The following is a 23,777-nucleotide window of genomic DNA, read 5'->3' on the forward strand; positions in this document are numbered from 1 at the left end:
CTCAAACTGGTACAGTTTGTGCAGCACAAGATAAACCCATTTAGTGTGTTGAGGCTGCCTCAGGTACCACACACGGGCTGTACCAGAGCTCTGCTGGGAGAGCAGCACGTCACAGGAGCTGCTTTGAAGACAGAGCCCTTCCTGGCACAATCTCATACAACCTTCCTCTGACTTGGAGCAGCCAGACAAAGCAGAGTCAAAACAGAGAAAAGCCTGGCAGCATTTCTCCATAAAACAGGAGCTGGAGAATTGGCTATTGCATCTCAGCCTGAAAATGGCACAAAGCAGATCTGTTCGCTGCTGCTACCGACTGAGCCACAGGCACTGCAACCCTTAAACATGCTCAACAGAAGGAGAAATTAGCACCAGCCACGAGAAGCAGCAGCAGTTCCACTGGTTAATAGAGCCCTGGGTGCACATTCCCAGTGTGTGAGCAGCACAGCTCAGGGCAGGGACGCCAGCCACCGGCACTAACAGCTTATTTTAGCAAAGCCCATGAAATTCCTGACACCTATTCAACCATTGCAATTGAAGATAAGCTCAATGCATATTCCCAGCAGGCAATTGAGGAACTGCTACTCTGCATACTCACAGGTTCTCCATGTCCTGGACTTGGGCTGTAGCAGGTACCTGAAAAAGCAATTCCCAGTCTCATTTTGATGGCACAGTTTTCAAATTAACAGCAGCTCTTTGCATGAGAAGGGACAACACACAGCTTGCAAGACACTTGCCAAAAAAATACCAGGAATTTTGCATCAGGCACTGCTCCAAGAGTATCTAAACACATAATGGATTTCAGAAACAGAGCTTACACCAAGCATCTCAAACTTCACACCAGCCAACTGCTCTCCATTCCATCTTTCCCCTGGGATAAATGCCTGTGTCTAGACATCCACCCAAAATAAAAGTTCAACTCAAGTCTCCTCCTTTTACCATCAACAAAAATCCAAACTGAGCCAGAATACCACCTTATTGGAAAAATTCATCCATTAAGTAACACCTGGCTTCAAGGTTGTCCAGTTGTCTGCTCTCAAGTCCACCGCAGGAAATCAAACACAAAATATTCCAGCCCCAGGGAAAGGCAGGAAGGAATCACAGCACAGTCTGGCCACTTCAAAAGATGCTGCTGTGTTCAGTTACAGCCAAAGTTCCTGCATGACCAGAGCCCTGCAGAGATGCTTCAGCCTGGCAAGGAGGTGGCTGGGACACAGCTGGGACTGTCTGTGAGCTCCAAGGCTTTCAGACCACCAAAGCTCCTCTTTATGGACAGTATCATCCCAGTTAAAACCTCCCAGAACTTGCTATCCATGTAAAACCTGTTTTGGATGAACACAGCTGAACTAGTGGGCTCTCTGAATTACAAACAGCTTAGGCAAGTAGGATTTAAAACATCTCCAAGTTGAAGCCAATGCAAATCCTTTGTGTGAGGTAGAGGAGAAAAAACAGCTTTGTGTTCAACCAAGCAGCACTCCCAAACCACATCCACTCTGCAAGCTGTACCTGTTGGAGTTGTTGCAGGTTCTGTTGTTCCAGCTCCTGAACTTTACTGGTTAATTGTGCAATTGTATCCTTCTGACCCTTTAGATAGATAAAAAGCAAGTTTAGAAGAGTGAATTTACTTTTCCCAGCCAGAAGTGCTGCAACAGAACTTATTTCCCTTCAGAATATTAAAGCAGCTTACCTGCAGACATTCTCCTTTCTTAACAATCTCTTTCTCCTTCTCTTCCAATAAGGCCTCCATGGTTTTCATCTGCTTTTCCTTCCCCTTCAACCTGTGCCATTGAACACAGACACACAGCATAAACCCCCTGCTTCCTCATCCACCTGAAAATAAAACATCCTATGCTTTGCAGCACCTAACAAAAGCAGCATCTCTGATCAAAGGCACAAGCACAATTCACCTACTAAAAAATCAATGTGTGAACACTTCCACTTCAGCCTGGGCTAGCACGAGATGCCCTTGATCAATGGCACTGCTCATTAGGGGAAAGCAAACTCTGTGCTGACACATTGCAGGGGTTTCACAAATGTGTGCTCTCTCCTCATCCAAAAATACTTCCCAGCCCCTCCCTGAGGATACAGGGATCATTTCCCCAGCCCTACAGCTCAGATATCACCAAAGTAGGTTTTCCACTATGCCTTGCCTACATCCCTCCATTCTGACTTGGATTTAAGGGGTCAGTAAGGGGTGCACAGGGCAGATCAGACATGAACAGCTGCACTTACAGAGTCTGAAGTTCTTTGACTTGTGATGTTATTGTCACCTAAGGAAAATAATCAGCACTTCAGTACAATGCACATGGAAAAGGCACATAAATGCTAAAAATTGCTCTATGAAGAAACAAGGAGGGAAACTATCAGACATTATCAAAATAGGCATCATTTATTGCAGCAAGCATAAATGCACTTTTTAAATTACAAGGCACCAAGTGTCCCCAACTATTTACATTCCCCACTTATAAAATGTGACTTCCAGAGCAGCAAAGGGAACAGTGCAAATGGGAACAAGAAGCAGACCCACAGGAGACACACAGGAAGAAGCAGAGAGTGACTGTGACCACCATCTCACTGGCAACTGCAGCTCCAACCACAGAGATCACCCCTGGCCATTAAGACCCTTGCATAAGGAAGTGCTTTTTGGGTGCTCTCTGAAAAGTCAGCACTCCCTTAAATTCCCATTCTAAGGCTGGACTGGAGACATAAGATTTAGTGGGAATGTTACTTTTGAATGCTGTGTGAAAGCCTGACAGTGGTTATCTGTCAATCCTCTACCAGAACATGGCAGGAGTTTCAGACATTGACAAAAATCTCTCTTCTGCTTGCAGGAGACTAAAAGGTGCACAGATACATCACCTCTGGAGCAAGCATCTCTCACAGAGCACTCCAGAAACACCAAACCTAAACTGCATTTTTTTCTGGGCTCTGACGGTTCCAGGAACGGAAATACACACAAATAACTCCCTTAGCTCCTGGAAATTTGCTCTGGAGGAAAAGCCCAAGACAGAAACACATTCTGTGAAGCTTTGCCTAAAAAGGACAAAACTCTAACACTGAGAAGGGGGTGACACGTTGGAATGTAGCTAGAGGGACTGAAAAAGAGTGCAGACCAAAAACACAACCCACACAAACAAGCAAACCTCCTGACAGCACGATGGATTTGCTGCCTGCAGAATGGGCTCCCTAAGGAAACGTGGGCTTCCCTTGTTTTGGATGCCAGACAGCAATCATGCCAAAAAACCCCATACTCCTCCACCCCTGATAGCTGAAGTAAAACTGACTGTGCCAAGACCAAACTCTTTTTGGGTACTGGGGAAAAAAAAGGTCTTGGGTTTACCTAGAAACCAGATACTATCTGGGCCTGTAGTATTGCTCCAGCAACACAGAAAGGCCAACAACAGGAGCAGGAACTTCAGCAGTTGGAATTTCCAAGTTGTCAGCCTCCAAGGATGCCCCAGGGTTTCATGTTTACTATAGGGACACTGTGCCCAGGCAGAGCTAATGTTGCAGTGCAATAAGCTGTAGCAATTCCTGCCAAATTTCACACTAAGGATCCAAAAAGCTCCAGAGGCTTCCAGAGGTGTGTGGTTTTCTGAAGGACAGCACTAGTTATCCTATGTTTTTATAGCTTTATATCCAAGAACAGCATAGCTCCAGCATTAAAAAGTTCCTTACCCAATGACATTCACCAGTGAAACAGAACACACTAGAACAGAAATGAGTGAGCAGCACATCCAAGGCAAGGCTGGTTCACACTGCTGGCACTAAAGTATTTTACCTGTTTTTCCATCTCAAGCTGGGAATTTCCTACTTCTTCTTTCAGAGCCTCTATTTCCTGTGTCAAAGCCTTTTCAATGACAAAACAAGACAGGGTTGGACAATGGAAACACAAAAACACCACAAAAATGGATGCTACAAATTGATCACTGTAGAATGCCATGCAGTAACAGACAAACGTGGTCGTGGCATCAACACAGAAAGGAAGGCAGGGATTGCACAGAAATACCTGAACAGTCTTCTCCTTGCTTGCTACTTTTAGGATTTCAGCTTGTAGGAGTTCTTCCACTGATTTTATTTTTCCATCCTTCTCGTTGATCCTTAAAAAGAGCAGAGAAACATTAGCTGGATTGAAAAAAAAATGAGCTACTCAAGCAAATCCACAAAATTTGGTTCTGTTATCACATCACATCCCATCACCAGCCTCTAAGATCCACAGGGGGAACAAGCAGGAGGAACAAATAGGAAGAATAAGACTGGGACTAGTGCAGAACCAGCTGGCTTTATATATCCAGTAGCTCACATGCTAAATCAATACTATTACAGTCAAAAAATGCAAATTAAGATATTAAGAGTGGCTGGAATGACACACACTTAAAATCAGCCTTCACTGGACGTTCCAGCAAAGTATTTATCAACTTAAAACATACACACAGGAGACAATCCCGATCCTTTTAAAGTGCCTACTGAACAAAAATGATTATCTGACAAATCAGACCAATTCCTCATCTAGTCAAAGTCAGGTTTATGAAATTAACTGCTTAGCAGAGAAGCAACTGGATTTTCAGCAGGTATTGATCTGGCGCGACATGCTTCAAAAATAAAAATGCTTCCTTCCTGCCACACACACTTCCCCCAGTTAAAAGCCAAACATTTCAGGGAAGCAATACAGTTGCAGTCATGGAATTAAGACAATTAACAATCAGGAATTAAATCTGTGCAGTAACTTACACTTTCTGCAGTTCCTCCACCAGTGATTGGAAAGAAACCTGTTAAGAACAGAGCCTCATCTTAGGAAAAACAGAATAGAGCAGAACAATCTGTGAATGTTGAGGGTTGAGGATAAAAAGCTGCAGCTCTCTGTCTCTGGATGAACTATGAATAAAGCCTAATGGTTTTATTTATCTGGCTGCTCCTGAGAAAATTAGTTCCTGGCAAACCAGCTCTCTGCAAGTTCCAGGAAAACAAAAGCAAACCCACACCATCTTTACCAGGAGAGGGTGAGGTTCAGGACCAGCATTTCCTCAGCTACCCTTTATTACTGATACTGCTGTACATCTCTTCAGGGTCACTGTGCCTCCCCTCTTCCATAAATGATTTTCTAGGAACTAATTGCCCTCCTGAGGTGTCCAAGCAGAGCTGGATGTCAAGGAAAGCCACTTCCTGATCAGCACATCAAAAGTGACAACACTGTGACAGTGTCACTGATCAGACACAAGGAGAAGGGGGTAAGTGACACCTGCAGAGTGTGGATTGACACTGGGAAGCTCAAACATTCATTATGAAGCTGAGGCAGCACAAGGTGCCTGTCAGCTATGCCTGCTGCTCCAGGCTTCTGGAAAAGGAGATCCACAGCCATTTCAGAGCATGGCAAACTCAAACCAACCCCCAGTCAGCACTGATTGCATCCTGTACGTCTGCCCTGCTTCTGACACTTCTGCAAAGGAAATATTTGACAGAAGTATCAGCTCCCAGACCAACGCTGAAAGAAAACAGGATGCTTTGCCAACGGGCTTCAAAGGCATCTTCACCTTCTTCCCTTGACTTCTGCAACCACAGCAAGATTCTTTCAGATTTAGTTTAGGTGTAATAAAAGTTTTAGATGAAAAGTACTACCTGCTCCGATTGCTGAATTTGCAGGCTTTGAAGTTCTTTTCTCAGAGATGAATTTTCCGTTCGCAGGGCCTTTGAAAGCAGACACACAGATAATGAAAGCCTCATTTGTGGGGGAAAAAAGTGTTAAGCTTGACAGAAAAGTAATTTCTTTTAGAATAAGTGAAAGACTTTGAAAATCCGAAAGAGACCCCCCTCTGCAGCTGTTGGAGCCAAAGTATTCAACAGACTAATTATTCACCATGGATAACTTGGAGTGGACACCAATTTAAAGGAAATTAGAGCCCAGCTAAGATGCAAGGTGGGAATGCTGCAACTGAGCAGAGAGGTCAGAAAAACAAATGTAACTAATCATGCTACAGCCCATCTTTTGGACAGCCCATTTATTTATATGTATTATATATATATATTATATACATATAATTATATACATATTTATATGTATTATGTAGATAATACTGGGATTCTCCCACAGACAGGCTTCTCACCACTTTGGGAATATAAATATAAATTATCTAACACCATGGGCTTTAACAGTCTAGATCCTACTCTGGAGTCAGTAATACCATCCAAAATATATAAGAATTCAAAGATGCCTTTGTACAGAAAGGCACTACAAGAATAAAAATCACATCATCTAAACATCACTGTCAGCATTATATTTTTATATTTTATATTATATTATTATAAAAATCTGTAAAATTTTATTTCAAACAAGTGACTTGAAAAATACCACCATCCCTGGAGGGATTTAAAAGCCATGTGGATGTGGCACTTGGGGATGTGGTTCAGTGATGGACTTGACAGTGCTGGGGAATGGTTGGACTCCATCTCAGAGGTTTTTCTGCAGCCTAAAGGAGTCTGTGATGTACTCACAGCTCTGGCTGCTCAGTAACCTCAGGGTTTACAAGCCCTCCCCAGCACAGAGAGGTCAGCAATGCCCCTGGAATTCAGGCACTTTAAGAAAGGGAACATTGTCTTGGCTATGTCCAGGTGGACACAGCTTTCCAGCAAGAGCCAGCTCAGAACAGACAGGGATTTCTGTACTGGCTCTCCAGGCTTCCCATCACTACCTTCTTTATAAACAAACAGGAAGGAAATAACTTTATCACCATCCCAGAAATGTCACTAGTTTATAATCCACTTAACCCTTCAAATTACCAACTAAACAAAAAAAAAGTCTTATAATACCAAATTTTTACAAAACATCCTTTCCTAACTGGAGATTTGTTGGAGATTAGACCAAATGTACAGCTCTAGAAATATATTCTCATTATTCCAAAGGGCACCCAAGCAAAATCTGCCCTAAAATAAGCAGAGAGAAGCACTTATTCTACCCTGCTGATGCTCATGCTTAGCCTATCTTACAGAAAAGGTTTTAACCTCATCTCTACGAGGTGCTTTTCCTATTCAGAATGAACTCAGACTGAACTATGAGCACTCCAACATTCACTTTGCACAAGAGCACTTAATCTCTTTCCCCATCAAAAGATGATAGGAGGGATTTTACCTTCAGCTCCTCCTCTTTAGTAGCCACCTGGATGAGTCCAGCCTCAAGCAGCTCTTCAACTGTCTTGATTTTATCATCCTTCTCTCTCATGCTGAAAAAGCCAGAGAGAAAATTAAGAAAAAGGAGAGTTTAACCTTGAAGGCAGTTAGCTATCAACAGTAACCTTACTGCCAACAAAATCTTTATTTTAGCCTCTGATTCGAAACAGTTTCTTACCTTTTTTCCATCTGCTCTATCAAGTCTTTGTTTGTCTATGAAGAAAAAAAAATAGGGCCATCATTAATTGGATCAATAATGGTTTGGGATTTAAAAAACAAATAATTGGAAAGCACCAATTTAAAGGAAAAGGAAGTAGGAGGAGAAAGTCCTCATGGCACATGTGTCTAAAACAGATGCTGGAAAGAAGTCAATCTTTCAGAGGAGGGACAGATCTAGCCCAAATGCCTTGATGGTTTTACAATGATGAACTTGCAGCCAGCTCAGTACCTGAAAAAATCTGCCTCTTCTGAGCATTTATCAGAACCACAAGCTCCCCCTGAGGCTCACTCAGCAAAACATTTATAATTTCTCAATTGAAATTTCATAATTTCTCAACCACCCCATTGTGAGAGACCAGATGGGAAGCAGAAAGCAGCTTCCAGGAAAAATCACCTCCAGTCTTTCAGACAGGACACCAGATCAGCCAGACCCAGTGGCTGCAAATCTGGTTCTCCACCACAGGAAAGGGAGCAGCTCCAGACAGGGAGCTCCTGACTAGCAGATGTACAGAAAAAAATATCCTGTCCTGCCAGTCTTTTTTTCTCCAGTGTTTCAGGAAGTTTTCTCATTCTACAATGGTGCAAAGTCAGGGATGCTCATATGGGCTCTCCCAGAGAACATCCCAAAGGAGATGGAGCTGAACAACGCAACAGCTTTGAACCTGCAGCATCCTGTGAGTGCCTGTCAGGCTGCAGCAGGTGAGCCACAGGCAAAAATACAGAACAGGAGGCAAAAAATATCACAATGTAAAGAATTTTCTATTTCCAAGGGTCAGAGTGGTTGCAGAAATAATTTCTTGCTTGTGATAAGCTATGTAAGTCTTCAGGAGTGGGGAAAAAAAATCCATATTTTGTTTGGAGACTCCTGACTAGGTCTACAAGACAGTCACAACTGCCCTACTTGACCCTCCATGGAAGAGAAAATGCCTAAAACAAACATCAGGTTTTGACACCAAACAGCTCAGCCTACAGTCAGGTTACGAAAAAATAAAAATACTGAAATAATTAAAAGCACAGAAGAAACTTGATAAAAGCTCAGCAAACACTGGCTGTACCTGCTCAGACAGAAGAGTCTGCAGCTTCTGAACTTCAGCTTGCAGAGTTGTGTTTTGATCCTTCAGAACCTGGAAGAAAATTGAGGCATTTTATCAGATTATTTGCAGAGCCTAAATACAGCTCTTTCATAATGGCAATGAGGCAATTAAATAGCACAGAAGTCATTACAGAGAGTTCCTTGGAAGCTACAGGACTACAAAGAGTCCTTTCCTTCTCTGTCTTGCTTTTCTGTATTAAGGACAAAAGTATTGTCCTTATGTCCCCATGAGAAATTCAGCTGTTACCATCTTTATTCCCTGGCAGAGAATCAGACACTACCAAATGTGAGAAGCTCAGAAAAAACACATTTTCCTCCTAAAGCAGCACCAGCATCGTGTCAAGATTTGATAACTGCCTCTTACAAAACACTCATCTGGTGAAGCAAATGGTCCAAGATCCCCTTTTTGAGTTCCCTTCAGCTGCCTCAATGCACAGCAAGGGACTGGCAGTCCAGCAGCAGAGGAGCTTGCACAGCTCCCACACTTGGTCCCACTGAAAGCTGGGAAGAGGTGGACAGGGAGGACAGACTTGGCCTCTCCTCCTGCATTCCTGCTCCATACAATTGTCACAGCATCCCTCAGCTTAAATATTTTAAAATCCCCTAATACTGCTTTTTGTCTTTTTATAAACTTGCTTGGTCGTTTACAAAAGGAAAAAGCAGGACACGTGCTCTGTGCTCCAGCCCCAAAGCCTCACAGGGAAAACACAAGCAGGAAGGGAGCAACAGTGAGGATTAAATGCACTGCTCTGTTTTGAACCTGGCTTTTCCCTCTTTCATGTGTCTGGGAAAAAAGCAGCACTTCCTTAAGTGGAAGCATTTACAACAGCACTGGTCTGGTTTCTGTTTGGGATCAAAGAGAGAAGGAAGGAGAGAGCAGCACGTAATATTCATGCTGAGAGCACGCTGTGGATTTCTGCACCATCACCATGATGATGATCTGCATTCAGTTCTCTATTCACTTCCCAAGAACTGCTGGAACTGCCTGCAGGTGATTTCTGCTATTACTTAGCACTGAATTGATTACAGCACATAACCATTCACAACACCTCTAAGGCCTTTTTCCTGGGTAACAGTTACTACAGAAACCATCCCACTAAAAGGATGCTCACATTCCTTCTCACATTCATTTTCACCTCACCTACAATTTTATAATGTTCCACCACACTGAAAGCCCTGAGAGTGTCACTAACTTGAGATCTGCCCACTTACCCCTGCCTGCCACCTCTTCCCACTCCCTCTTCCACACTGTTCATGCACCCGTGACCCAGCACACACTTCACTGAAGATCCAGTCAACAGCTTTATTTCCAAAAATCAACTCAAATTGTACTTTGTTTCCTATTTCATTAACTCAACAAACTTCTTCCCTCTTACCCTCTGACAGCTTAGAGAAACTACAGACCATCAGCAAGGGACTCTCATCAAAACCTCTTTGAAAGTGTCACTTTAATGCAAGAATCAAGTTTACTACCTGCTTCAAAGAGCTCCAGGCGACTCCAGAGGCTTCTCCTACAAAAGCATCGCTGCCCACTCGCTCTGTTCCTCACTAGCAAACTCACCAAGGTGACAGTGAGAGGGAGGTTCAGAGGGACTGACCTCACCCCAGAAACATCAGAGGAGCAGCAGCACCCACCACAGGCTTTAAAGGAGTTAAGGGGATGGATCAGCACCTCTCCCGGGAAGCAGGGCTGCTCCTAACAGCCCAAGCTCAGAAGAAAAAGGCCAAGGTGGCAGAGGGCAAGGAGGAATTAAGCTGCTCTCACCACCCAGAAACAAGCAGCAGCTTTGCTGTGCAGACCCCAGATGTCAGAACAAAAGCTTCAGCAGTTTAGCTGCAGTCTTATGAGAACACGTGGAAAGAGGCAGAATTAAAATAAGCATTTTTATATCTGCCTGACAGAAAACAGAGGCTTGGCATGATAATCCAAGCAACAAAGGCTCCACACCAAAGCACCAAGGCCATTTGCAGGTGGAATGCAGGGAAATCACAACAGTTTTTACTGTACAACCTCCTCTTGCAGAATTCAAAGCCCTCTCTCTCCACAACTGCAGACACTGCATTTAACTTGTGTCATCCCACCTCTCATTCTGCTGCTACTACTGTGAGATCCCACATTGCTCCTGCCTTACAAAAACATTACTGTAATTTACCTTAGCACTCAAAGGCCAGTTTTATTTCACTGTTCTACAGTTGCTCCACAGCCTCTGGAGACTGGAAAACTTACTGAAAACAAGTACAAAACCACCTGTTCTGTATCTTACCTTGAATTCTTCTTTTGTGTTTGAAATCTGAGTGAGTTCTTCTCGAAGTTGATCTTCAAGACTTCTTATTTTGTCATCTTTTATGTGAATGCTGAGACACAGCAGAACAGTTAAACACGTTTCCCCATCCAGATCTTACAAAAAGCATCATTGAAAAGAACATAAAAGACTGATAAACATTGTTTATCAAATCCCAGAGCTATTTACCTTTTCTGCATCCTTTCCAGCTCATGTGCAGCAGCAGCCTAGATATAAAGAGGATTAACACAGACTTAGGATACATCACATGATTCAATCAACCTTTCATTCCACAATATTAAAAAGCTAGAACAAGTCATTTGGCCTCCCAGCACATGACTGAAATCAAGAGTGAAAGGGGTAAGCTTGTCTTCATGCACTTCTACACCACCAATCTACAAGCATGCAATTATACAAAGGGAAGACGATCTCCAAGAGATTAATTTGACAACTGGGATTATCTCTAATTAAACACTTCATTTCCACTTCTGTAATGAACAGGCCACGTAGCAGCAACACAGGGACAGCATTTTGTTTGGCTCTAAAAACATCTCCATGGTGAGACAGGGGGAGCTGTGGGTTTTGGGGTTTTTTTGGGGGGATGTTTATGAATCTTGTATTCAAATGCCAGGTCTGCATATCCACAGACAGATGTGTTCACTCTTGTGAAGTCTCCTACACCTTTCATGCCTGAAAATCTAAACCAACCAAGCAAAATGCTTCAGTAACTTGGATATCCAAGTACAAGACTCTGCTGGTGAAAGAGGGGGAAGAATTAGGAGTCCTACCAGCTCTAAGAACTGCAGGGAATCAGATATTAGCCCAATCCGGAAGCCTCACACCATTAATGTGCTTAAGCAAAGCTTGCTTAAAGCCAACAGATCTGCATTTGCATTTATGACAGAATACTGGGAAGGGAGGAAAATCAAAACAACTGCTTTACCTGTTCATTTGTCAGAGTCTGTAACTTCTGTACTTCTGATTTCAGGGAGAGGTTCATATTCTGTAAGACCTGAAGGAAAAAAATAAATGTATTTGCAGTTCATACTGATAGTCTTTCACTCTCCAGGGTGAAATTTCAGGGGATTTTTTGAAAGAAAATCCTCAAGTTTCCTTATCAACAGTTTTCCCAACATCTAGCATTGGCCTTGCTTAGAAGAGCAGACCTGTAGCTGAAAAGGCTGTTTCCAGACCCAAAGACAACAGCCTTGGGGGCCTCATATTGTACATGCTCTCCCTGGATCAGCTGGCATTTGCACAGGCTTTTATTATACCTTGAGCTCTTCCTCCTTGCTGGTTAAGTTGGCATGTTCATTGCCTAATGAGTCCTCCATCTGCTTTATCTGTTTGTCCTTCTCTGCAATCCTGCACAGGGGGGCAACAGTGACAGATCAGTACAGAAGATGTGGATGGAAGTGGTGCAGGAAGCATCAGGCTAAACCCAAAATACACCCCAGCCCTTTAGTCCAGCTCCTACTCCAAATCCTGCTGACTGTACACTTTGGGTCCAAAACTTTTCCATTTTAAATGCTGTCTGCTTGCCAAAAAAATTATGAGACATTCCCTAGCTCTGAAACACAACTAACACCCCATCTCCCAGAGGGAGAAACCTCCTGGCACAGCCCCACAGCCCAAATAATAACAATTCTCACAGTCACGCACATTCCTGCATCCTGCACACAGGCAGGGATGAACAACAGAGGAGATGCTGCTTTCTCTGGAGCTCAGAGCTACAGCAGACTCCAAACTTGAGGCCAGACATGGAAGGGAAATCCGTAGGAAGCGGTTTCCCAGCTCCCAAGTTGATCTCATGAGAAGTTAAAAGCACAGACAGCAGCATTTCCTTCACCAGTCCCTCCCATACGCTCTGTGAGTGAGTGGAGAGAAGGTGGCAGGCACTGAAAGCCAACAACACCTCCCAAATCCCTGAGGAAATGGATGCTCACACTTTGTGAAGTTCTTCTGCCAGGACTGAAGCTGAGGTCTGCAGGAGGGAAAAAAAAAAAAAATAACTGCAAGTAAGGCAAATCAAAGAATCCTCATTTACACTGAGGCAGGAATAGCATTTGTCTGGTTATTTTAAACTAGCACAGGATGCTTCCAACTATTTCCTGGCTAAGGAACATGGAAGGAATACCAGCACATACCAATGTCCCTTCCCCTCTGGCCTGATGCAACATGAAGAGAAAAGAGACCCCAATTATTTGCCCTTCACTAGATCCAAACAAGCCACAGGGCTCAGCAGCACTTCCCTCCCAGGAGCTAAGTGCTTTATGGGACATTCTGCTGACAAACCACTCCAATTAAAATAAAAAATTAGAAAACCCTGCATACAGTGCATCAGGAGTTGTGTTGTGAACAGAAACAGCACCACAAAATCAGCAAGTGGCATTTTTCCTTCTGGAAAAAGCCTGTCCCTAGGCTGTCACACACACCAGGGCAAGAGAGACCCACCACACTGGCTTTGAAGGCCTGGAGGGACCTCTGCAAACTGTGGCAGGACTTCCATGTTCACAATTCCAGTCCCTCCTAATAACTAAAAAGGTTTCATCACCCCTGATATCCAGAGCAGGACACAGCCCCTGGCTCACTTCTCCAAAGTGTTATTTTCATACACATTGTCCATGGTGGAAAAACATCCCTGAATTTTTGTGGCTAGTTGAGGCTACCTGGGGAAAGCACACACCTCCAGTACCCTCCCTGTGTAATTCAGAGCTAAAAATAACATTTCCCTAGGAATTTATTTCCAAAACCCTTAAAGGGATGAGAGGAGCAGGCCATGAAGATGCTCTAAATCTAGACTGGTTCTTCCCTCGCTACTCTCCCCACCCAATGGGTTAAAGCACTTCAAAGCAAAGCCAGATTTCCAGCCTGATGTTGAATTTAATCAAATTCCATCAAGCACATCCATGATTAAAAGAAGGCAGCACCCAACTGCATAGGAACAGCCCCCACTTGTGCCCCCAAAGCCCTTCTGAGCTGATTTCTGTGACCTTCTCTACATGAAGGCAATTCCAGTGATCCTGAGGCTTTACACAGTGTTTACAACTAGTCAAACCAAAATTTTAAAGATTAAAATAACTGAGAAAGGAATTGGGCAGGTTTGGTGGGGTTTTGGTGTGATTTTTTTTTTTTTTTTGCTTCTGCACAGAAATCAGCACTAAAATGAACAGACAGCTTGAGACAGGAGCTACCACAAGGGAAAATGCACAATCAGGTGGTTCACAGGAGGACTGCAGAAAGACCAAAAGAACCACAAGACAGAACTGTACACATGCAAAGCTATAGGAGAAAAAACATTGAAAAAGATACTATAGCCTTTAGTTATAAATGAAACTATGGGAGGAAATAATTGGATTCCAACCCCCCCCAAAAAAAAAAAAAACTTAAAGTTTTAAAACAGTTTAAGGAACATCAGAAAAGAGGATGCTAACAAGTCTTTGCTTTCAGCCTTACACCCAGCTACAAAAAGTCTTACTTTTAATGAAAGTTCACAAGTCATGACTACAGAAGAAAGTCTGAGAACATGCTGTACCTGGGCTGCCATTTGTGAATGAAACTTCTGAAGCTGAGCATTCAAAGCATCATTCTGCTCTATCAGCTCCTTGTAAGAGAGCACAGAAAGAAAAGCAGGCTGAGATCTGCAGCTACTCGACTTTTGCTAGGATTAGCTTTTAGCCATGATTATGTTAGTAAGAACAGTTCAGCATTTACATGTCAGACACTTCACAAAAGATGCTGGGGTTTTTTTCTCCCCACTACAACCAACCAGTTGGAGTGGAAGCACCACAACCTGTTCTGTTTCAAGAAAAAATATTCCCTGCTTCACCATAATCCATTTGCTTTCCCTGAAGCCCTCAAGAGAGTTATGTCCACGCTGCCTCTCACCTCCTGATGCCAGGAGGAGGGAAATCACACAAACATCAAAGCTGCTCTCCCAGGGTGTTCCCCAGACCATGGATTATTTCACAGCTTGGGAAATGGGGTCAGCACCTTTTCCTGACTTGCCCCAAGTGTTTCCCAGGTGTGAGGTGGCCCCACACCTCCTCAAAGCACCACACACAAGGTCTCACTTCATAAGTAGGATTTTTTTCATCCTTTTTTCAGCGGGAAAGCTTTACTAAAGCAGCATTTCAGGGATATTTCTGTGTTTCCACAGACACAAAGCGAAAGGAAAAACCCCAAACCCTTAAAACATTTGAGCAATACTACCTGCACCTGCATTTGCATGGAGTCCTCCTCAGTAGCTCTCTTTTGCTCAGCCTCCAATAACTGCAGCATCCTCTGCTCCAGCTGCTGTTTTGACACCATTGTATCAGTAAGTTTACTGTGCAAGCTCTGGATTTCATTGTCTTTGGCCACAAGCTTATTCTGCACATCTGTAGCAGAAATGTCAGGATTTTAATTCAGAAGTCAATATTTAACTTTGGGGGAAATCATTTTCACTGTGAACAGGGAGGCTGATTAGGAGCCACACTCCAACAAGGTTCAGCTCCCCCATCAGCATTCAGACTACCTGGGATCCCAAAACACTTTCCCCAGGGTGCTGAAGCAGGGCTGACTTCACCTGAGTTTTATTTAAGACATTTACTCAATAATACCCTTTTTTTTACAAATGGGAACATCCAGTTCACTGCAATAAGCATTATTTGGGAATTTTTTTGATACATGCCTTGTTGTGCTGCTTCATGTTCTGCTGTTCTTTTCCTGAGATAAGCCTGGATTTCTTCCCATCTTCTCTCTGCTTCCTGCTGCTGGACCTTCACATTCAAGAAAGAGTTGATGAAAAGAAGTCTAACCTTTAATTTATTTTTGAAGCATTCAGAGTGCATCTCCTCAGTGCTATTCCCAAAACATATGGCAAGGAAGTGAAATTGTTTCTTGTTTCCATTAGGGCACATCAGAGAGACAGAGTGCTCTGTAATCCTCCTCCTAGACTAGTTTAGCCTATTAATTTGAAAGGCAAATTGTGAACAGGATTTCATTACAGGCTCTTAACAGAATGGTTTCTGTAATATGAAAATGTAGCATCTTTGCCCTCATAGTTCAGAATTAACACCAGAAGCCAGACCAGCCAAGCACCACATAAATCTGCATCCAGTAATTAAAACATCTCAACTCTAGATACCAATTCTCCACCTGCCAGAGCAAAAGGCAGGGACAGCTTCTGGTATGTGAGATTTAATTGCAAATATTAAAGAAATTGTGAGCTCTGGATTGACGTTCTCATCTGAAAACACCTTCTCTTCTTAAAAAAAAAAAAAGCTAAATACTTCCTTCCAAAGAAACAGAAAGAGATTCATCTAGAAGCATGTCCATTTACATTTTAACTCTTTAAAAAGTGTATTTATTTTAAAAATTAAGCACACATTTAAGCAAAAGCATGGAGCTTCAAATAAAAACCACACAAGGAAAGTGCCATCTGGATGAATGGCTCTGAAATATCAACTCCTGTTGGAACTGTACTCTCACAGAAAGCAAAATAAAAAGCTTAACTGGTGATGTTGAAAAGATATTTACCTGGAAGGTAAGTTTCACTTCACAGGGAGCTGGGTAATCACTCAAAACCCAGTGCACTGAATAAAAACATTAAACAAACCCCTAGGCTGGCTGAGCCCTTCTGAAACAAGCAGCTAAAAAAGCAATTCCCACACGCCTCACGTCCCGGCTCAGATAAAACCCTGAGCACAACCTGAGAGGCAGAGAAAACCCCAGGCACCTTCAGCTGAGCCACTGCCTGCTCTGCATTCTTCTTCTGGAGCTCCTCTTGCTGCAGTTTGTTGCTCTTCTCCCCCAGCTCGTTCATCAGCCTCGCGTAGTCCTGGCGCAGCTTGTTCAGCTCGGCCGACTGCCTGGGAACAAACATTTCCACAGGGATTTGCTACTCAAATCTCAACATCAAGTCCTATATTTGCAACCAAAGAGCTGTAGAGGGTGGGTTTGGGGTGTTTTCCCCCTCTAAAACTGTTTTGTCCTAGGAAAGGGATGAGGGTCAGGTACGCCTGGCCGCGGCAGCAAAACCATCACTCCTGGCCATCAGCACAACTCAGAAGCTCCAAGCCAGGGTCAGGAAAAAAGGGTGAGCAATGAGCCACAAGCATCAGCTCCTTGAAGAGGTCTGCAAGCTGACTGGCAAGATTTGGGCAGGCTGATGTAAACTAAAGAGGCTCAGCAGAAGGAAAGGTCTCACATCGAAATTCATGTTCTTTTCCTCTTCCCATAACGGATTATTGATCTCCGGCTTGCTGAGGACTATTCCTCCTGGACTACTGACTGCACACATTTCCTCAGACTATTTGTTGCCTCCTGGCCTTGACCTGGCTAACTTATGGAGGTATCTGATGCACCTTCTCAGCTGGGAGAGAGGATGCATTTGTTCAGCCCAAGGGAAGAACTTTAAGAGGCTCCCCTTTGTGCCTAAGCAAGTAAAAAGCGTTTCATTTTTAACTTAAGTTTTTATTCAAGTTTGCTTGAATTGAAGCCTTTTCAGGGTAACTGTCTGAAAGATAATAATGATTCATTTAAATGAATAGGACACCTAAAATGAGGGTTCCACACCCTTCTCTGAGCACCTGACACTCAGTAACAAATACCTGAGAGAGAATATTTGTGTCAGTTTTGACCTCTACACACCTTAACCAGGGTGCCCAGCTTTTACCTGCAAAATGCACAAAGTCCTCCCTGCCAGCTCAGGGGCAGCCCAAGTCATAACTCACAAAAGACAATTTTTGTTTCTCCAAACATTTGCAACACCAGCAGATAAATCCAAGTGCCACCCCAGAAGCACCAGTACCTGCAGGGTATTGATATTCTAAGTTTAGAGTTGCAGTTCTTCCAAAAGGCCCCAACCAGCACCTCTCCTAAAGCCCCAGGGGAAGGATACACACCCTGCCAAAAACACCAGGGGTGCCTGAGCACTGCTACACTTCTTGCTCTTAAAGCCTCAGCACCACAGCCTAAAAGCTCAGGCTTCAAGTTGAAAAAAGGTAATTATTTGTTCTGAAAACCCTGGCTCAATGCAAACACCACCAGCTACCTGTCCAGCCTAAAATATCTGTGCTCCCAGCTTAACCATTAATTCAGAGACAGCCAAGGGCTTGGAAACAAAAGAAGCAGAAGCCAGAACAACTCTTCAGGGGAGGCTCAAAAACACACAGAGCTCCAAATAGCTGCCAACATACTTGCTCTCCATTTGATTGGTGGAAGTGCTGACAGCATCTCTCAGGATACCATTTTCCTGCTTCAGGTGGCTTATTTCTGCTTCCATCTGCTCACGGAGTTGCTGGAACTGATGGGGAAAGAAAGATCAATTCTGTAAAAGATTAAGCTAAAGAGCAATAAAAAAAAACCAAAACCAGCTTGCAGAAGTAGGTAAGATACCATAATAGTTTCAGTAAATAAAATTAAGTGGATTTCTTGGGAGTAGGGAAGCTTTGTTCCTTCCTCACACACCAATTCTTAAATTAAACTGTGCTACAGAGACCCTTGTGCTCAAATCATAGCACAGGTTTCCTTTTGCATCAGTGCATCAATTCTATTTATCAAGGCAACTTTTTTTATTGTTTAAAAGGCTGCATAAGTGTTACCCAGAACACCAATTGCTCAGCTACATAACCTGAGATATTTATCAATAACTGGACACCAATATATTACTTTTCCAAAGGGGAAAAAAGCAAACATGCTGTGAATTATCATTAGATAATCCTCATTTGCTGCTCCTTTCAACAAACCAGGAAAAGTAACAATTAACAATACACAGATTACAGCATGCAAATTGCAAAAGGCTAGACCTCATCTAATATTCTGATTTTCAGCAAGGTTCCAAAGCTGAGGCAGAAAGAAGCCCTGATAACCCAAGGTTCAGAACAGTGTGAACAAAATCAAAAGAGAGGATTCAAAGAGAAAAAATGGACTCTGCATATGCAGACACAGCAGAGCTGGTCTTGGAACCCAAAAGTCTGCCCTGAAAATCCTCAAGCACACACAACACTCTTCCTTTATCAGTGCCAGTTTGTAGATATAGCTGACACCATTCCAAAACCCAGTTTCATCAAGTGGCTGATTCATCAGTGAGCATTTCTTACACTGGAAAATCCAAAGAAATGTTTGTGTAACAAACCCAGCAGCAGGGAGCAGTCCCTTGTAGGGCTGCCACCTCCAGTCCTGCCCCAACAAACATAACAAGCTGAGCCTTGGACTTTTATTGGGGAAGTTCTTTTCCTTGCCTGTTTTGTTTTTTAATGCCAACAAGATCCCAAGAGAAGCAGGGGCACAAACCCCACCCAAGTGGAAGCTGTGACCATTTTCAGCTCCTCTGCCATGCTGTAGTACATCAGCAGAGGGAGCAGGACCAGAGCACTGGATCCTTTGTATTTCCTTTCTCCAGCTCTGCCTGGGACAGCAGCACTTGCTAAAGTCTCCCAGGTATGCCCAAGTCTCCTTCCCCAGCCAGCAGCAAGACCCTCTCCTTGTCCAGTTACCTCCACAGGTTCCAAGGAGGTTTCCTCTGCTCCAAAACTGCAGAGATGCTACTCTCCAAAGGGCCAAGACAGAGATACAATTTTGAAGTTGGGAAATTTATGTGTTTGGCTTAATGCTGTGACATCCATGAAGGAAAGAACAACTAGAATGAAATCTAAGTGTAAGATGGGCCATTTTCCTTAGAAAACTCTAAGGTAAAGTTTTCAATCTGATGAAATAAACCCTTCTAAAGTCACTCCATCATAAAGCAACTACAATAGAAAGTAACAAGGGTCTTAAAAAAATACAAGTGGCTGCTCTTCAAATATTTCCAGCAAAGCACTCCCTCAGGCAGTGATATTTCATGTGTATTATGCTATGTTGTCACTCTGTACTATAATTTCAGAGACATTTATCTGCTGGTAAATGATCATTGGCATTAGTGGCTCCCTTAAGCTGAGTATTTCAATTAGACTTTACACTTTGAGTAACATTTCAGCAGAACACCAGGAAGGAAAAGTAACTACACCAGGGACCAGCTGCCTGGCCAGCACTGAGCTTTACACACCACAAAAATCACCTGTGAGAACTCCCTGTCCTTCTTTTAAATCAGGAAGCTGCCGCAAAGTTTTGCAGTGATTTCTCACCACTTATCTGCTTGTGCATGAGCATCAGCTCCAGCAGTTTTGGCAAAGCATTTACCTTGATCTTCATCTGCTGAGACTCCTGGTAGCTGACGTGTATTTTGCTCTGGAAGGTGTTGTGCTCCTTCTCCAGCGCGTTGATGCGCTCGCGCATCTTGGCCGTGAGCAAACCATTCCTCTCCTTCTCTGCAACCAGCTCCTGGGATGGGAAGTGACAGGAAAAGGAAAACAAGTCACCCACTGCTGCTTTCTAAAGAGTAAGAGTCTTTAAGATAACTGAAAATACAGCAAGTGTGCATCAAACCAAAGTCAGCATCAAATCTTCAGCAAATCAGATCAAAATTCCAAAACTTTATGCTGATCCTGTATCATCATAAATCTCACGTTTATTAAGAAGTTTGCCAATTTAAACACTGATCTTGCATTGTCTCAGAAGAGATGGAAGTCTTACTTCTATCATGTCTGGCCAAATCACAGAAAAAACAAGATATCACAGGACAAAGCTTAGATTTTCATCCCAAGTTTAGCAAAATGGAAGAACGCAAGTAAAGCACCATGGCAAAATAGAGCACTTTAGAGCAAAATAATTGCTTTGTAGCAGGCTGCAAAGCCAACAGCTTTGCCACAGGAGATGGGCTATTAGTGCACTACAAAGGCCAGAGAAGCCCTGAATCCCACCAGCATGATGCCATATTATAGCTTTCAGATGAAAATACACATTGCTTTTTCATCTTTTATTAGCCAGTAATTCAACCCAGACACCTGAGAAATCCACAAAGCTACTCCTCTGCAATATAAATGCACTTGCTGTGGTAAGCAAAAACATTTAAGTGCAGCTTTCAGCAGCTCCCATCACACAAACAGGAATTTGTACCACCCGAGCTTCAGGTGTTTCTAGCCACACAGCTCCTAACACTGCCAGGAAGCCCTGACACAATTTAAATGCTCTAATTTATTAGCCTGAATACCCTCCATCTCTTTGGAGTAATTACACAGTTTGTTTCACCTTTTAGTTTAAATAAAAGCTATTCTGTCTTGCAGATCAAACTCCAAGTTAGTTCTGCAAATACAATACAGACAGCTTAAAACAAATTTTTCTCCTTTTTATTTTTTTAACTAAGATGCAATTAAAAGAAGGGTGCCAGGACACACTGCAGCTTCCTCTATCCCTACACCAATCCCACCATTCACTTGTAGTTCTCAGTAACCCAACTACCCCATTAGGGTAGAACCAGAGATCCTGGGAAGATTAACTTCTCCCTAGTTTGTGTTTTGCCAAATACCTCTGAGTCTTGAGGTACTCAGCTCTTGCTCTCATTTATCCTCTCCAGGTATTATCCTTATCAAGATCCCTTCAGGAATCCTTCTGCACCTTAAAGCACCTTTAGCTTTTGACAGTGTTTCCAGAGAAACACATTAACTGGAAGATAAGAGCGTTTATCAGTCAAGCTGAGCTTTATCACTTGTTTATCCTGATACTTCAGCATTGCAGCAACTTTGCTTTTATCCATTTTCTCCCAGCTTTTCCCTTCCCCAGACAGAGGGAAAAACCACTGATGATTCCTACCCCCCTACAGCTCCTGCTCCTCCTTTACAAGCACCACTTGGCAGATGTTTTTTCCCCAACCACATCTGCATTTCCCACATATTCCTTCACCCATTCTCTCTGCTCCTTCAGCAGCAGATCCCCTCTTCCTAATTTCATTCTGCAGTCCTGAGCCAGTTCCTTTTTTCCCCTCCAAACACATCACAAGCCCCTTCTCCCTATAGCTACACACTGACTATCCCAAACCTCTTGATCCCACCTGTAAACAGCTTTGCCCTGCCAGGAGCTCACACAGCACCCACATCCTCCCTTGTCATCTCCCAAGGCTCCCAACTCCTGCATCCTCTCTGGCCACTCTGCTCCCCACCTTCAGCCACACAGCTTTCTGTGCCCAAATTATGTCCCACAACATGGCCTTCCCAAGTCTAATGCTCATGTGCTTCCAAGCCAGACAAAACTTTCTCCCAAGACTCTAAAATTCAGTCCATATCTGCCTCATTATTTGGTCTGCTGTAACTGTTTTCCTCTGAAACGTTCATAAAAAAGTAAATTTTCATAAGCTAGTTTTGACAGTGATGCATCAGCATCCCTCTTAGTCCAAAGCAATCAGAGCTGCACCTCCAGGGGATAGCAGGCAGTCTGCACCTTCTGTATTTTCCTTCTTGAAGAAAAGCAGTGATTGCTGTGCCTAGAAGCACACAGGCATGTGAATGCTACAACATAGACCAAATTGAAACTGCAGTACAGGAAAGACATTTAATATTTGCATCCACAGAACAGACTCACAGTGGTGAAGGAAGCGTTTTTAAAGTAACCATTTGAAAAGAAAAACAGGCTCAGCTTACAAATCTCAGTAAATTAACTCCCTGGAAAAACTACTGGAAAGTAACTGCATAAATACATTGTAAAACCAAATGTAGTGTCATGGTAAGCTTTTTCAGTAAAAATATTCCACCTTTTGGCTTATACTAAGCTCAGCATTTGCTGGCTGCTAGTCCTACAAACCCCTGCTCCTCTCTATACCCATGAACACCTCAATACTTACCTGGGAGAGCTGCTTGCACTGCTCCTTTGCAACAGCTGCTTCCTCCTTCACCGCCGTGAGCATCTTCTCCTTGTCCTGGAGCTGGTGCAGAGCTGCAGCCATCTCAGCCTTGTTGGCCTGCAGCAGGATGACATAAAAACAACCACAAGTAGTGCCACAGCACACTAAAAGGCAGGAGAGCAAACCTTAGAGGAGGAAACACCCCCTCCTGCCCCCAAATTTTCCATCTGCACAGTGCACATGGCATCACCGGTACCCAGTTCTGCCGCTAATGGATCCTGTTTCACCAGGCAAAGAAATGCATTTTCAGAGCATGGGAACCAATTAAGGGGGTAAATGGACTCTTAAGGTGCTTCCCACTGGAAGAGAGATGCTGTGGTGGCAGTGGAGAAAACAAAGAACAGCCATTAAGAGAAATAATGGGAAAAGATGCAGAGATGCTGAATCAGTCAATAGCTGTGGCTGGAAAGATTTCCAAGATGAACTGGTCCAGCCCATGCTCTGAGCAGGTATAATCTAACAAATGTAATTGCTTGAAGTATCTCACCACAAAGGGAAAAGGAAACTGATCTGGTGTCTCCTTCCACCTCCCAGGAGAGCCTCCAGCTGATGTAATTACATTTCTGCTGGCACACTGACACAAAGCTTCAGAGATACTCTGGGGAATAGACCTAGAAGAACAATCCCCATGGTCCTGCTATTTGCATACTGCTCCTACAAATTAAATAAATGTAATAAAGAGCACAAATTCTATGTGTTTGTGCTCACATTTGACTCAGTGAAGTGTGATGGTTGCCCAGAGTGGTTGTGCAGTCTCAGCCCATGAAGGTTTCAAGCCCAGAGTGGATAAAGCCCTGAGCAGCCTGTGCTGACCTCAGAGCTGGTGCTGCTTTGAGGAGAAGGCTGGACTACTTGGACTTGGACTTCACTCACTGAAGTCTGAAAACTGAAGAAGGACAGAAGTGCCAGTTCCATAAAAGGACCCTGAATTTGTTTGGAAATTCTCCTCTAGTGGCAATGTGCATGCCTGCAGTGCAAACACACCATCAGTGACTTGCATGAGCTACAGAGAGAACACAATTCACACTCTCACCTACAGAAACCTACATTCTTTTGCTGTATACAATCCCAGGAACTCGTTTTCATCCTAAAGGTTCAGCTTTAACCCCAAACCTTCCTTTAAAAGAAAGAAAAAAGCCACAGTAAGCAGGGTGGCTGCTCAACAGGCAACACTATTCCAAGGGTAGCACTACTGGGTTTTGTCCTTGGAGGTTTTCAAGATGCAACTGGGCAAATCCCTGAGCAATTTGCTCAGAATTCAGTGTTGGATCTG

General features: G+C 43.4%; 1 protein-coding gene across 12 annotated transcripts in view; it reads right to left on the reverse strand.

Moving 5' to 3' along the window:
- Positions 1-23,777, reverse strand: part of KTN1 (kinectin 1) — a 74,237-nt gene that overhangs the window by 19,424 nt on the left and 31,036 nt on the right. For 6 of the 12 annotated variants that reach the window (XM_058844389.1, XM_058844346.1, XM_058844335.1 and 3 more), the window contains exons 6-28: positions 22,445-22,561; positions 19,912-20,052; positions 17,931-18,037; positions 16,469-16,601; positions 15,422-15,509; positions 14,962-15,128; positions 14,285-14,353; positions 12,696-12,733; positions 12,024-12,114; positions 11,693-11,761; positions 10,939-10,976; positions 10,732-10,822; positions 8,430-8,498; positions 7,334-7,368; positions 7,118-7,208; positions 5,611-5,679; positions 4,726-4,763; positions 4,004-4,094; positions 3,776-3,844; positions 2,227-2,264; positions 1,682-1,772; positions 1,501-1,578; positions 593-630 (exon numbers count right to left, since the gene is read on the reverse strand). In XM_058844389.1, coding sequence (XP_058700372.1) covers positions 593-630; positions 1,501-1,578; positions 1,682-1,772; positions 2,227-2,264; positions 3,776-3,844; positions 4,004-4,094; positions 4,726-4,763; positions 5,611-5,679; positions 7,118-7,208; positions 7,334-7,368; positions 8,430-8,498; positions 10,732-10,822; positions 10,939-10,976; positions 11,693-11,761; positions 12,024-12,114; positions 12,696-12,733; positions 14,285-14,353; positions 14,962-15,128; positions 15,422-15,509; positions 16,469-16,601; positions 17,931-18,037; positions 19,912-20,052; positions 22,445-22,561 — 1,856 coding nt within the window. The remainder of the gene's footprint in view (positions 1-592; positions 631-1,500; positions 1,579-1,681; positions 1,773-2,226; positions 2,265-3,775; positions 3,845-4,003; positions 4,095-4,725; positions 4,764-5,610; positions 5,680-7,117; positions 7,209-7,333; positions 7,369-8,429; positions 8,499-10,731; positions 10,823-10,938; positions 10,977-11,692; positions 11,762-12,023; positions 12,115-12,695; positions 12,734-14,284; positions 14,354-14,961; positions 15,129-15,421; positions 15,510-16,468; positions 16,602-17,930; positions 18,038-19,911; positions 20,053-22,444; positions 22,562-23,777) is intronic. The other 6 variants (XM_058844362.1, XM_058844423.1, XM_058844405.1 and 3 more) reach the window with 2 other exon arrangements.

Source organism: Poecile atricapillus, chromosome 1, assembly GCF_030490865.1.
Source record: "Poecile atricapillus isolate bPoeAtr1 chromosome 1, bPoeAtr1.hap1, whole genome shotgun sequence".
Lineage (NCBI taxonomy): Eukaryota > Metazoa > Chordata > Aves > Passeriformes > Paridae > Poecile > Poecile atricapillus.